The sequence below is a fragment of the Dermacentor variabilis genome, chromosome 8 (genome assembly GCF_050947875.1).
Source record: "Dermacentor variabilis isolate Ectoservices chromosome 8, ASM5094787v1, whole genome shotgun sequence".
Classification (NCBI taxonomy): Eukaryota; Metazoa; Arthropoda; class Arachnida; order Ixodida; family Ixodidae; genus Dermacentor; species Dermacentor variabilis.
In genome coordinates, this window is record NC_134575.1 from 27,872,934 (window position 1) to 27,888,349 (window position 15,416).

The following is a 15,416-nucleotide window of genomic DNA, read 5'->3' on the forward strand; positions in this document are numbered from 1 at the left end:
CAACCTCCATAAAGGAGGGTAGATGAGCAGAGAAGGTGATAGTGCGAAGTACGTGAGCACGTGAGCACGTGAGCACGCCCACATTCCCGCAAATTTCTGTTCGAGAAAGTGAGGCCATCCTTTGAGATGAGTTCCTTAGAGACACGCAGTGAATAAATGACAACGCAGCCGGACTGAGTTCGGCTTGCCGAACTCGTTTTCTATATAACCAATAACCGTCGAATCGCATAACGTAGAGCTTCGGAGGTGTGTTACCTTGAATATACCGCTCCCCCCCCCCCCCCCCCCCGTCCCGGCCTCATAAATAACAAACAAATAGCAGATGTGTTGGGCGCCTTCAGCAAAAAATCCAGGAAATGAAGTGACAGTCGCAGCACTTTTCTTTCTTTGCTTTTCTTTCTTTTCCATCTTCTAACGTGGGCAAACGACTCTTCTTCTCGCGGTGGTGCAGGCCGAACTAAGCAGCCGACCCGCACGAAAGAAGTGCTCGAAAGAACCGGTGCAAATATCTTATTTAGGCGCACCGCTGTCCGTCACGTAGAGTACACGCGAACGACTCGCACTATAAAGTCAGCGAGACGCTCGTGAATGCGCTCCTCAAGTTGCAGTTTGGCGCGCATTTCATTCGTCGGGGAGCCGTGAGGAAAACCGCAGGCATATAGCCGCAGTTGTCATTCGGAACGAGACGGTCCCGCGTCTGCTTGCTGCCTCCCCAGGTGGAGCATTCGCCTGGATTCGAGCTGCGTGTTGCAACGTGTTCAAGTAAGCCGCCTCCGCACGTTCCTCCATATGGGTGTCTGCACGTATGTGACACGTCCAAGTCAGTTCGGTACAAGAGTGCGAAGTTGTAGGAAAGTTGGCTGAGTAACATACGATCCTTCTCCCCTCCCCCTCTCCCCCCTCCAGAAGAAACAGAGCTGTAGCTCTGTTTATCGTGCGTGCCCTGTTCCATAATTCCTGCTTGTTCGTATATTTATTTATTTATTTTCAGACATATTGCCAATTCCAAGCAAGATTTTATCAGGAAAGGCATACATATAGTAAGCACATTACACAAGTGTAAAATAGTGGAACACGTCCCAAACAAGAGTTTGGAGTAATTACAGAAGGGTTTTGTTGCGCGTACAATAATTTAACGAGCACATATGGTACAGCAAGCCAATCAAATAGGAACAAAAACAAGGGTTACGTAACAGCATATACATGATTTTCCTGTACGAATAGCTGCAGGACCGCAGGACGAAGAACGAAGACGAAATAACAGAGGTGCTGTTGTTTCATTTTGATGTGGTACATGTAGCAAGCGCCAGCGTTTCTTTTTCTTTTTTTTCGGGTCCTACAAGTTCATTCCGGCCCATCTGTACACCATGCGCCAGACCGCGGTCGCACAAAACGAATAATTTCAGAATCTTTAGCTTATCCTGTTTATTTTTTTCAAACCACATGTATCAATGTGTTAGCTTACTTTTGGTTCCGGTGCATTAGATCGTGATCAGACTAATCCAGGCACAAAGCGGGTACCTGCCCGGAAACAATTTCTAACAGGCGACTTAGCTTATCTGAAGGCAACACTGACAGAAAAGCACGGTATTTTTTTCAGAGAGTATGTTTAAAATCGCGGCTTTCATGAATTAAAGGTAAATGAATATGCATCGCGGTTGTCGTTCATAAATAGCTGCTCCAAACTTTCCACGGGAATCCAAAGTCATGAAGGGGACCGACAGATGGGGTAGCACACTGTGAGATAGAAGTTACATAAACAGGAATTAAGTGCCTCAAAAAGGCTGGCCAACGTTTGGCTAGGTGGACCCATCTTCGTCCAAAGCGGCCTCGTCCTTCTCGGTGGGTCAGCCTTAACGAGTTAGTAGGGTGACGTAACGCACTGTCGTTGTTGGCGGCGGTTGGCCGTAAATGAAGAAATTGAATAGAAAATTAGCGTGTTCCACGGCATCGTGGAATCTAATATTACTGCAGTTTCTTTCCGAAACCTGTTCTATTTGAACCATGCAGCAGCGTTTCATGCCAACCTGGAGAAAGAACATAAACTTACGTTCATGCTTCTCCTAAGCGACTTGTATTTGTGCACCAGGGGGAATTCTACGTAACTATATATACGATTTCATCAGGGGCGTGCGGATATTACAAAACAAAAAAACCTCAAATAACGAATTCGAAACGAATTTAACGAAACTCGAAGGCCTTGTAGATTATACTCCCGAACGCACACCTAATCTTCCTGCCCAGCCTCGTTCTGAAGAGTGCATGCCGCCAGAAGCCCGATGGCGCATAATTCGCATTTGTCTACCTTGGACGTTGTAATAATAATGCGAAATAATGATGCATTGAATTGATACAGATCGAGGTGTGAATTTAAAAGTCTGTTTTGTTTTCTTGGCTAACCGAAATTAAGAAACTGTTCTAAAAAAAAACATGAAGATTTCGCTGCCTGTAGTTACCATTCACGAGCATTCAAACGGCGAAATCAGAGTTGGCCCCGAGGTATAATGCTTTCCGTTGACCTCCCAGCCTTCCCTTTCTTTATTCCCCCATCTCTCTCTCTCTCTCTCTCTCTCGCCAAAATTTGTCACAATGTGACGATGTATACACGTGATCCCGAACGCACAAGACCGGGATGTAACGTCTCCTAAATCACCACTGCTGTAGACGAGTGACCAACCAAGCGCGGGTGTCCATGCGACGCCCAGCTCTAGTTTTTAGAGGGGAAGGCAGGCGGGTTCGACTCCCACTGCCGCACGCGTCGTGGTCCAGGTTGGCCCGGGTGTAGGGTACGGGAAGGGTGTCAGGTGCACGCGGTCCGGATGCGGTGATACCAGCGACGTGCTATACAGAATGTGAGACTGGATCAGCCAGGACGAGTGTCCGCATGGAGGTGATAAAATTGGCATTCTCCAGTTTACATGTGGACGCAAACGGTGCTGCTACAAACACGTGTCTCCGTAAAGTGACTATTGAAAACAATAGAACATGTGTTTTTTTTTATGAATGATTTTTTTTTAGGCTCCGCTGGATGCATCAAGAGAAAATGTACAGGAAAAGGTTTGACAATGCACACGATGTTTCCAGCTGGTAGATATGCAAAGCAGCGGAATATTGATATATGTCATATACGCTACCGTGAAGACGAGCTCCGTGGGGCAGTGACAGTTTGTTATCGGAAGGTCTGTCAAATAAAACTGCATCTCTTATTCCTATTTGTTTTTATTTCTTTAAGGGGACAGCATACTGCGAGTACGGTTCGAAGCCAGCAGCTAGCTATTAACACAGATTGTTTATAACGTTCTTTCTGAGCTTCAAGGCTATCGTCACTCGTCCCAAACCTACACTAGTCGCAGACAGTCTTACTTAGGGGCATGTTCCTCTACTTCCTATAGTGTGCATGGCTAGGATTCTTTGCAGACAGGAATCGCTCCTCTTACGGATTGTGAAATTATAATAAAGAAATCGGGGGTTGCTTTAAACGAAGCTTGACGCAGTGCCAGATCAGATCCCTCGCACTTCCACATGGGAAAGAGAGAGAGGAGGAGGGTGGGTGGGTTAGGCCCACTTTCCTCTTGCCTGAGACACACCGGCAATGAAGCTCCGGCATAGTTGAGAGCGCAGTCTACAGTTAGAGCATTCTAGCGATTCACATTTTGTTGTTGTTGTTGTTGTTGTTGTTGTTGTTGCCGCCACCTCAGAACGTGGCTCGTACCCGCGAGGAGGACTGGCCACACTGGAGGCAATGAACAGTGCACCCAACAGAACACAATGACGAATAAGCAAAAACAATCAAAATCAAAGCATTGGGTAGCTCGAGCAAAACAAAATAATGAGAGCGCCCATTCGTAGAACAAAATAGGGAAATTGAAGCCGGTCTCATGGTAAAGTTTGAACTTAAGAAGAAGAAGAGAGGAAAATGAGGTGAGGAAAGGCAGGACCGTTAACCGCAAGAGAATCTTCTGGTTTGCTACGCTGTACTTGAGGAAAAGTAAAAGGGAGAAAGAAAGGAAATGAAAGAGGAATAAACAAACAGGGTGGGGAACTCCCGGAAAATTCAGTGTCCCTAGCGGGCCACTCGAACGTAACAACTTCAAGAGCGCCTTTATCGATTTCTCGTTTTCTGTACTGATGATCGTACAGGGCCATCAATCCACTATCGTCCGCTATACGAAATCGGCCAATGGCCGAGCCGGGCCGATGCTGCCTCGAGCGACTGCAGCTGTGTGCGCTGTATTACTACTACTAATAATAATATTTGGGGTTCTACGTGCCAAAACCACTTTCTGATTATGAGGCACGCCGTAGTGGAGGACTCCGGAAATTTTGACCACCTGGGGTTCTTTAACGTGCACCTAAATCTAAGCACACGGGTGTTTTCGCATTTCGCCCCCATCGAAATGCGGCCGCCGTGGCCGGGATTCGATCCCGCGACCTCGTGCTCAGCAGCCCAACACCATAGCCACTGAGCAACCACGGCGGGTCGCTGTATTACTAAAGACAGCGGCAAAGAACGTGCCGAATAGCTTTCTGGCTGCCGCAGTGGTCGCAAGCAGCACTGTCTTCTTCGAAATCAGACAGCGCGAAACTGACGTCGGACAATGATTCGTACAACACGAGCCCCTACTCCCAAATAAATGTTTTGTTTTAGTTCTTTATTTTGCTATTTTAGCGCTTGCAAGGATATATTTCACACAATAAGGAATTCCGCAGGCTCAAATCTGGCTAATGAGAGGCGATGCGAGCTTGCTGTTTGCTCATCTTGCAAAGAGTGAGCTGTAGCGCGGGAAGGAGGAGACGAGGGCACCGGAAAACGCAAAAGCAAAAAAAAAAAGAAAGAAAGAAAGAAAGAGAGAAAGAAAGAAAGAAAGAAAGAAAGAAAGAAAGAAAGAAAGAAAGAAAGAAAGAAAGAAAGAAAGCGCAACGTGAGTGCATTATTTTGTGATTTCTCGTGTCCTTGCTCCGTGTCCTCTCTACAACTGACTCGTTTAAAATTTGTCCGCACATTGTAAACTTTGAAATCGTGAAGCCCTGTTCTGGGCATTACAATGGCAACGAAATTTTCAAACTCAACTAAGGCCCTCATACCGATATTCCACGAGGTAGTCGACGCGTATCATATGTATAAAAAAACTTCTGTCACCCTGCATTACAGAGAAGTAAAATACGTAAGTGGCATGATTTCCCGATGCGCCCTTCGAACCTGTCATGCGTCGCGCCTTTGTGTATATTACTGTATGTGCAATAAAGCATTCAGTTGCGAGTCAGCGCTCGTGATTTCTGAATCTTTGTTCGTTTCGCACTTCTTTTATTTTCGAGGTGTTAACCTACCGATACGCCCCGCTTGCTGTTTTAATACAGCACTACGTTCCCTTCCGATGCGGAAAGAAAAAATTTGTAACCTAAACTAACCATCTTTCCTTCCGATGTGAAAAGCTAAATATTTTGTAATCTGACCTAACCTTGCCATATTCCTTTCCCACGGCGAAAGCAAAATGTTTTGTGAAAGTGATGCCAAGCGACAGTGGGCAAAGTATGGCTCGAGATAATCCAGATGGAGGACGAATTCCAGGGCGGGAATGCAATCGGCGCTGGACGTTTGTGCTGGAAACTCGGTGTGTTCGGTAAGGGATAATTGAGTGGCATATCATCCGCACACTCGAAGCTTCTCTATTGCATCCGTTTTTGAAAGCGGGCTCGGTAATGCCATGCAGGCTGTGGGTAACTAAAATAACTAAATAAATCGCTCTCTGCACTCCCTCTTCATTCGAGAAGCTTCATCGACAAGTTCGTTGCCCATTACGTCACATTGACTTGGGCCTCCTCAGGAGATCCTATATATGATCACACGGGAAAGATCATTTAGATCGGCACCCACTGTGCCGAATTCCGTTAGGTTTAATACAACTGAAAAAAAAGCAATAAGAACGCTGAGATGTGCCGACTGTGATAACAAATTTTTTTTATATAGACCATCAGTTCTCTTTTCATGTTTTTTACAAATGCTAAAAATTGCGAAAGTAAAAAAAATGAAACCTCGAGATTGCAACTCTATTACCTAAACGATACATAACCATGGTGCAACATACGAGCTACATTTGCTGGCACATAAAACGGCGACCTTGATGTAATCTACACTTTTTCTGAAATATATCACTAAATATTTAGTAAGACATGCGAAACTCTGGTGAAATGCTGCTATTTTGTATGCCACATTTGTCTGCTTGAGATGCTCTAACATGTGCAGAACACCGATAAGTGTTTGTGGTCAACAGTAACGTGTTTGTAAATTTCGTACTTCTATTTTGAAAGTTACCGATTTTCGGCACATTCTTATTAAGAAACGTAGGCCCTAAACGAAAATTTACGTGCCACAGAGCACTGGCTTTTCTTTAACTTACAGAAATGTTCCTACGTTGCGGCTCACTGCGACTAGGCCCATGTGTCACACCTCTAGATACTGCCATGGCTGCTTACATCAATTCGGGGTCATGCAAACAGCCTTCAAATATATTAGCGCCCCGAATTCATGCACTCAGGAGTACGAATTTAGAAATGTGAGATGTCGGAAATTCGCCTAATAATGTAATATCAGTGTGCAAAGGTCGTGATAGAGCATTTCAATATAATACGAAAAGCTACGCTGGGAATATATACTTCTTTTTTTCTTTCTATCTCCCTCAATGGCAGAATATATACGTTTGGGATGCGTGAAACAAAACTCAAACAAAATAAAACGGGCTACTGCTAGAAATTAACGGGAACGAATTCTCAAGTTAACAAAGCGCCTATCGTTAACAATTAATACTATACTGGAAGCGGTTGTGCCGTGATATCCACCTTAGACATTTTTCTTCTCACCTACTGTAAAAAAAAATATCATCACGTTTATGTCTGTTCCATGAAATCTATTTCCATAATCGCGCGCTTTGTTCATGCTCGATAGCAACGGCATCTTGCGTTTCATCACTAGCTCACCATCGGCTCAAGGTCAGCATTCGATTTTCTAATACTATTACATATAGCCATTCATAGTTCCCACAAGCTTGACGAGACTGCAACTACCTGCCAGATAAAACAGTCTTCATTACTGACGCAAATCTATTGCGCAAAGCCCTCACTAGTACGTTAAGCTAAACTTTTCCACACACCTGCGTGGCTTGGTATCCAGATAATGTTATGTGTGGGTTGTCCCTCAGCGATTGGAACTCTGCTGAGGATCTTGAGCGCCGTGTTACTAATTCTGCCTCTTATATACCTCCGACACGCCTCTTGTGAATCTGTTAGAATATTGAGGGAGATTCCTGTTCTATAACCTTCTTCCGCTGCCAGTGCGACAGCCATTTCCTCTGCCTCGGTTATGTTAGCAACCTCAGCCGTGAGTCCTGTGATTAATTCTCCTTGATTATTTACTACTACCGCTGCCGCGTTGTTTTTCTGTGCTTGTGAGTATAGGGACGCATCGGTATAGACTGTATTGTTCCGATGTCCCATTGTCTTTTCGTAATACTCTGCCCTAGCCCGTCTCCTACTCGCATGGAGGTTTGGGTCCATGTTGCGAGGGATAGGTTGTATGCGTAGTTTCTTTCTTAGTGGGTCTGGTATTGTGGCCCTGCCACTTTGTGGTTTTTCTACTTCCCGACCCAGCTTTGTCAGGAGCGCCCTTCCCGTTGTTGTATTGCTGAGTCTTCGTACTTGTGCCTTGAGCTGGCATTCCCTTAGTTCTTCAAAAGTGTTGCTGATTCCAAGTTGCATGAGCTTGTCGTTGGATGTGTGCCTTGGATACCAAGCCACGCAGGGATCAGGGGCAACGAAGGGGCAGACAGCCTAGCTCGAAGGATGACCAGCCGAGCAGGAACGTCAACCGCCCCAGAGGGGCCACAGATCAACTGCGGGAACAGCTATTCAGAGCTACTAAACCTCTATAAGGGGCTAAGATATCAATATCCCCCACCACATAATGCATTAACAAAGGAGGAGGCCGCAGGATGGCGGAGGCTGCAAACGGGCTCCTTCCCAAACTTATACATACTAAGTAGGATGTTCCCCACGCAGTATAGCGCAACCTGTCCGTGGTGTGGAGCTAAACAAACATTATACCACATTACATGGGAGTGTACAACAAACCAGGCATTCCACAAACACAAAACACCAAGTGCGGAGCAATGGGAGAGCTGGCTCACCAGCCGCGAGCTAGAGGCTCAAAGAGCTCTATAATAGCGCACGCGTGCGAGGCGGCCCGGCTCAGTGGAGCCCTGGACTAGGGGCCCATCCATGGCTGAAGAGGACCCAAGCTTCAAGAACGAAGACTTCGGCCTCGACCCGCTAAAACCTTAAAAAAGTCAATAAAGTTTTCCATTCCATTCCACACACCTGCCATGGCTTTCCTGTTTCATTCTTCTTAGCCATGTTCACTACCCGCTTGTGCTTTTTTTTTTTTCATAGTGCTTACGGAATATTTGTCATTTATCCTCGCCCACGTTGTATTTTTTGTGTCCCCAAACCCTTTGCCCACTTTCATGCTTCTGCAGGCAAAATAAATAAACAATAAGTAGCGCCATACGATCATCTTTTGCAGACATGGAATGCCGACTGAACCTCGGGGTCGTCTTACTGGCCTGCTTGGTGCTCCAGGCGCAAGCATCCATAGTTGACATCCTCAAAAGACATTTTGGAAAGGAAGACATGTGTGACAAGCGTACGTATATGCACATGTAACACAGCGAAGAAGACGCGCCCGTATTTATTCTCAATACAGGCCCGCCTTATTTGGAGACCATCGCAGGAGGGCATGTCATTGACTTTTAGACTGATTCAAATAATGCCTAGGACTCGACGTACACTCGTGGTCATAAGCACGCGAACCAGGGGTTCTACGAAAACGGGAATTGACTTGTCAACTCAAGTTGACAACCTCCAACTGAGGGACGCACTGCGATATTTTAAAAAAACAATAGTTGATTGGAATAAACTTTCTGATGAAGTCGTTCCACTAATTATGCAAAAAAGAGGTGAGGCGTGCAGACAGGACACAGAAGTAGAGAAGTGGACAACACGAACGCCGACTATCAACTGAAGGGAGCACTGAGGCGAAAAAAAGAAAGAAGACACAAAACCCAGCCGCGCAAGCTTTCAGAAAAAGCGATTTCAGCCAGTCAAGCAACGTGTGCTTGACCTCCTGTCAAGACATAATCTTGATAGGGTTGTATCTAATGTCAAGAAAGCAAAATCCCTCCCCTTAGAACTGTTTTTCTCGGCGAAGACCCATAAGCAAGAAATTCCTTCTCGTGCTATAGTGTCAGAGAAAGGGACGTGGCAGGTCTGGGTCGCTAGTGACCTACAGAACTGCTTAGCTTCACTAGTTTTTCCAGACCCCTTTTGCTTGCGTAATTCTCAGGCGATAGCTCAGTATTTGAGAGAGGAAAATCCTGGTGATTGTACAGCTTTTAGTATGGATATCGAAGGCCTGTAATATTCCTTGCCGCATGACGGGTTGCTAAATTTCGTAAATGAGTGCATTAAAGAACAAGTGCAAGAGTCGGCTTTTATTGACAGATGCGGTGTTTCCACGGGAGCTTTTCTAGAAATTCTTTAAAATGTGCTTGAAGTCGACGCTGATTGGGTGGAGAGATGGCGTTTTTCTGCAGAAATCAGGCATTTGTATTGGCTCAAGGGTTGCCCCTATTCTTAGCAATATTTACCTGAGTAAGGTTGACAGCTGCTTAGAGAAAGTCTTAGGTGATAGCGTTATCAAGATATTTCGTTACGTTAATGATTACCTGATTTTCTGCAATAGGGAAGAATTCGATTCCGCTGCTACCTCAGTAAGTGAGCAATTTAAACTTTATGGAGGAGTATTAAAGTTTACCAAGGAATTTCCTCAGCGACGCGTAATTCAGTTTCTTGACATTTCCTTGTTATTCGAACAAAATCACGTTTGTTGGCAGTACTCCCCAAGATCTTCAAAGCCGTTGCTAAACTTTCAATCCAAGGATTTCAAAGTAGTAAAAACGGAATTGCCATGTCATGCCTTAAGTCTTCTCTCACCAGATCCTGCATGCACAAAATGAGCGCCAGTTTTAATGCGCAGGTCCGGCGCCTATTAGAAGCAGGTTATCCTAGTGTAGCAGTGCCACTGCGGCTGAGCGCATAAAGAAGTCGGTTTCGAGAGGGACGGACGTGATTACAGAAAGTAGTAATAGCAAAAAAAAGAGTAGTGGCTATTCCGTATATTCATTCAGTGCAGCATAGGCTTTAAAAAGTTGCTAGTAGATATGATGTTAATGTTGCTTTCACTGCTCCCAATAAGCTAGGTAAGATATGCGTTGCCGTACAGAATAAAAAGGAGCGGGTAAAAGGCAAAAAACGAACAGATATTTGTCCAGTAAAGCACAATAAGAACAACAGTTTTACTGACTGTCGTATGGGTGTGGTGTGTGGCGTAGGGCAAAGGGACATTTTATCAATCAGAGGCTAATGGAACATAAAAGGTCGTTAGCCGGCAGATCGCCTTCTAATCTTTCGCTACATTGCCAAGATTGTAACTGCACGCCAGAGTTAGATGAATGCGCTATATCGTACAGGCATAAGAATGAAGATACGCGTCTTATGGTAGAGGCATGGCATATCTATCATGGTGGAAGTGCATGCGGGAGCCAGCCTTCGATTACTTTACATAAGGAAGAGATTAAGTGCCTTAACAGTTACCTCTCACGTAGACCGGCACATGTACCCGACTGACACGTGGTGATACCATTCCTAAACCTCTTTTTTTGCATAATGAATCCTTACCAACTAGCTCAGCTTTCTGTCGTTCTCGTTACACTAAATTATTTATCTCGTTTTCAGGCGCACCTGCATTCATGGCTCAACCGCACATGGTTTATTTGCTTCTTTTTTCATGCATTCTGTCCTTTTGCCATGTTGAATTCAAGCGTCGGCATGATTTCTTTAACTGTATGTTTGTATGAATGTACTTGTATGTCCCCACCCTGCTAAGACCTTGTAGAAGATCGCAGTATCTATAAATAAAAAAATAGGTTCGCAATGCCACGTCTGAAGGGCAGTTTTTCAGTTTGAGGTAACGTACCATGGCACTGAAATAAAGCGGATTTTTTATGTAGCAGAACCCCAGGTCGACATGCATTTGATCACGTTTTAAGTTAGTAGGCTGTAAAACAGCCATGTCCACATACTGGACACGCCGAATGCCGAAACCAAGGAAGTATTAACACTTCACCGTACTTGAAGCTCTGTTTATATGAATGGGCAGAAATGATTCGTCAGAACTTCTCAGCATATTTTGGTACATATGGTAACAGGTGATCGACAATACAACAATAAATTGAAACCTAGGAGTGAGTCTCACTTCTGACCCTCGCTGTGCACTCTACTGTGTGACAGCGGCTCCTTTTGCAAGAGCAAGTTCAAGCCTCACACTTTACTCCAACTTTGAGGTACTTAGTTGTCTCGCAGTTTGTTTTGTTTTTGATGCCCTTGCCTGAATCTTTACTTTGTGACATTCTTATCCAGCACTTCACTCCGTTCCTGATATCCTTGCCTGCCACTTTACTCTATTTTTGATGTCCATGCATCCCACTTTACTCGGTTAGTGATCTTGTCTCGCACTTCACTGCGTTTTTGATGTTCTTGACTCCCACTTTACTCCGCTTTTGATGTTCTTGCCTCCCACCTTCCTCTGTTATTGATGTCCTTGTCTCCCAATTCATTCCGTTCCTTGCCTTGACTTGACTCCGTTTTTGATGTCCTTGACTCCCAGTTTACTCCGCTTTTGATGTCCACTTTACTCTGGCATTGATGTCCCTGCCTCCCACTTCACTCCGTTATTGATGTTATTGACTCCCACTTTACTCCGCTTTTGATGTTCTTGCCTCCCACCTTCCTCTGTTATTGATGTCCTTGTCTCCCAATTCATTCCGTTCCTTGCCTTACCTCGCGTTATGAGAGGGCGTCTTGCAATAGAAAAAAATTACGGCAGAACTCATGCCACGATGAGTGTCGAAGCTAATGTGATTAGCATCCGAGCAAGGCAGCGACATACCGTGCTCTGGAAGTCACGCTTAGTTTAACACGTGTAGCGTTAAACTAAAGGTTACAGTAATATTGGGTGAGGCCACAATGGTCATATTCGAGCTTGTTATGGTGGACCTTGCTTTTGTTTTGTTGTTTATTAACTACGGTAGTTTGGGAAATATCACCTTCTGAAAGGTCCGCTATACCACAATCGACGATGAAGGCAAATTAAAGGCACAAAACCGAGTGAGAACTACCAATATATTATTAGAAATAACATAAACCTTCCACCATCGGTGAAAGAAACTGCATAGTAAGTTCTCCACATTTAGTTACGCATTCACACATACCAGGCGTATTGCAGAGGCAATACGCCTGGTATTTGAGTTGAGTGCAAGCAATGTGCGAAGAAAGTCACGAACTTCGTAAATTTATCCTGGCATCAAGGGTCCTCTAACGTAAAACGATTCCAATATGTTTTTATTCCAATCTCATAATGTTAAACTTACGTAACCACCGACGCAAGCATCGGGCGGTGACCCGCAGCGTTGCCTGAACAGCCCAATCTAACGCTCTCCTGGTTTATAGGAGGTCACTTTCGTTTGCTTTCAAAACGAGTAACATTGCCTACACTGAGCAGCTTGCCCCTTCTAATTGGCTAACAAGAGGCGACCAGCACGGTCAAGTGGAGAGGGATTCAATAGAGCCGAGCTACTGCACTGAAAATCAATAACCAGATGAAGAGGGTGGTGCGGGCGTCTGCGATTGGGTCGCTTTCCCTTACTTCGTTTGCGGTATCTGGTCAAAAATCGCGGTGGCAAGCAACGGAAGCTTAAGAATGACGCTAAAACGGACCTTCAGCAAACAAGAGTTGGCAGAACGAGGTCGTAAATGTGCCGAAAGTGCTAGAAAACCTTACACAACCACGAAAAAAGTTTTCTTATACACAAATAAACCCATGCTTTCCGGCAAGTACGAGTAGCCACTGCCTGAGCGATCGGTGTCAGCCATCGTTTATTCCTTTTGTAACGGGGTAGGCAGCAGCTATTCAGAAGAAAATTCAGTTTCGTTCGGCATAATATTGCATCGTTGGCGCGTACACGTCACTTTGACGCAGTGAGTTATTGCGGTTTTGTGACGTCGTGCGACAGGCAGGTGAAGTGAGTGCAGCACGAAAACTTTCGACCAATGGCCGAGGGCTAATGCCGAAAAGGCGTCGAATCAGAAATTACTATATTTCTTTTGTTCCTTCAAATCATGCATAATCAGTCTGTATACGTCATATCAGATGGGGAGCTATCGCGGTTTTCATGACGTCGCTGATAGATAGGCGAAGCGGGGGTGGTCCGAAAAATTTTTGACCAATCGCGGAGGGCTGATTGCAAAATTGGAATAGAAAAGTTTGGAATGGGGGGCTTTACGTTATAGCTCCCAAAAATAAGATTTAAAACAAAAGTCCCACGAAAGCACAATTTTATCACGTCGTAACATCTTCATGAAATTCTCGTGTCGCTGTCACCTATGGTGTAACCCTGTACTCGTGTAGCTGACTAGGTGGGATCTTTCACGGTAGGCAGTATTTGTATAGTCACCTCCAACGTTTGGCTACCAAAGTTGCCAATCAAACACAGAAGTGTGGTGCATTCAGTTTAAAATCCAAAAAGCAAATAAATTTCCGTCGAAAATTTTGAATGTTCTCTCGAGTTTCCTGACCAGTAACTTTCTTTCTTTCTTCCAGTTCGTAATCGCCTAAAGACATGCCTCAACGGATTAGAAGGGCTCGAAGTGCGGTATTTCAAGAACAGGGTACGGTATGCGCGTGGCCATTCTCGATATTTTGTGAACTATGTAGGCAGGTTTTTTGCCCCATCTCGATACGAAGCTGTGTGCGTGTACGTGCGTGTGTGTTTGCGTGTGTGTTTGAGTGTGTATGAGTGTATTTGTAGCCGCCGTGGTTGCTCAGAGGCTATGGTTAGGTATGGCTATGGCTATGGCTATGTGTTAGGCTTCTGAGCACGAGGTCGCGGGATCGAATCCCGGCCGCGACGGCCACATTTCGATGGGGGCGAAATGCGAAAACACCCGCGTACTTAGATTTAGGTGCACGTTAAAGAACCCCCGGTGGTCGAAATTTCCGGAGACCTCCACTACGGCGTGCCTCATAATCAGAAAGTGGTTTTGGCACGTAAAACCCCATAATTAAATTAATGAAAGTGTATTTGTTTCTGCGGATATCTGTGTGTGTATATGTGTAGGTGTGACACCCCTACCCGCCGTGACAGTCCAGTGGCTATGGCGTTGCCTTACTGAGCTTCAGGTCCTGGGTTCGATCCCGGCCTCGGCGGCCGCATTTCGACGGGTGGACGTTAAGCAGCTCCATAGGTGGTCAAAATAATCCGGAGTCCCCCATTACGGAGTGCCTCCGAAATTAAGATCACAATTTTCGCGCGTAATACTCCAGAATTTTAATTTAAATACACTCACCCCCAAAGCTTGAAGAAAGAAAAAGAAAGAAGCCTTTACGGTACATCCCGCTCAAATTACTTCTACGATGGAAGGAGCCACAGCTTAAACCTGCATTAATTCTGACCTGCGGTGCACGCCGAAATGAATTTCACGAGAGTTTTACAGTGATGGTTACTATAGCTTAAATCATACAGTTCTCGCGTCGTCCGTCGCAGCTGTCATCACAATTACTTGCCAAAAGAAAAAGTCGCCAAAAAAGAAACCTAATCTGTCTCCAACAGCGCCTCACTCTAACCCCTTAAGCAAGGGGGGTTAACCATGAGACGTACTAGTGCCCTTGAGGGAGCAAAAAATTGTTACTGTGTGCATGCGCGTGTGTATGCGAGCGAGTGTGTCTGTGATTACGTGCGCACGTGAATAAACGAAATCAATTAGCTCTGTGCTAGTATAAGTAAAAAAAAAACGAATGCGTGTTTTTCCTTATAGGAGAGTGTAGGTGCGAATGCTGAAAAAAGATCTCCCGCGTAGCGAAGTTGTGAAGGTGACAGAACTGTACCTGTCCTGGGCCGATGAGGAGGCGAAGGATTGTGCTCTATAGTTTCGTGTCTGCCAGCGCACAGACCATGCGTCTGTGGGATACTGCTAGTTTAACGTATTGATGAGGTGCGTTAAAAACGACTCGGAGAGGAGCATATTGCCATAATGCCTAAGGAAAGGGCGGTCTGAATGTTTGACTGAAACTATAGCAAGCTTGTAAAAACAAGATGGATTTACCGACTCAAGTTGAAGGTTTTAATGAAGAAAAAAATTAGATGACTCTCTAATATTGGGACACCGTTGACGCAGCAATATTGCGAAACTCTGCAGGTTAAGCAGCAAAGCGGCTATAATTGAAGTCCTCCTAGCTGGTGTGGTCGGTG

The 15,416-nt window shown here is 45.1% G+C and overlaps 1 protein-coding gene across 1 annotated transcript in view; it reads left to right on the forward strand.

The window, feature by feature from the left end:
* Positions 1-609: 609 nt before the first annotated feature.
* LOC142590977 (uncharacterized) overlaps positions 610-15,416 on the forward strand; it is a 25,872-nt gene continuing 11,065 nt past the window's right edge. The window contains exons 1-3 of the mRNA XM_075703347.1: positions 610-762; positions 8,576-8,695; positions 13,769-13,836. Coding sequence (XP_075559462.1) covers positions 8,578-8,695; positions 13,769-13,836 — 186 coding nt within the window. The 5' untranslated portion in view covers positions 610-762; positions 8,576-8,577. The remainder of the gene's footprint in view (positions 763-8,575; positions 8,696-13,768; positions 13,837-15,416) is intronic.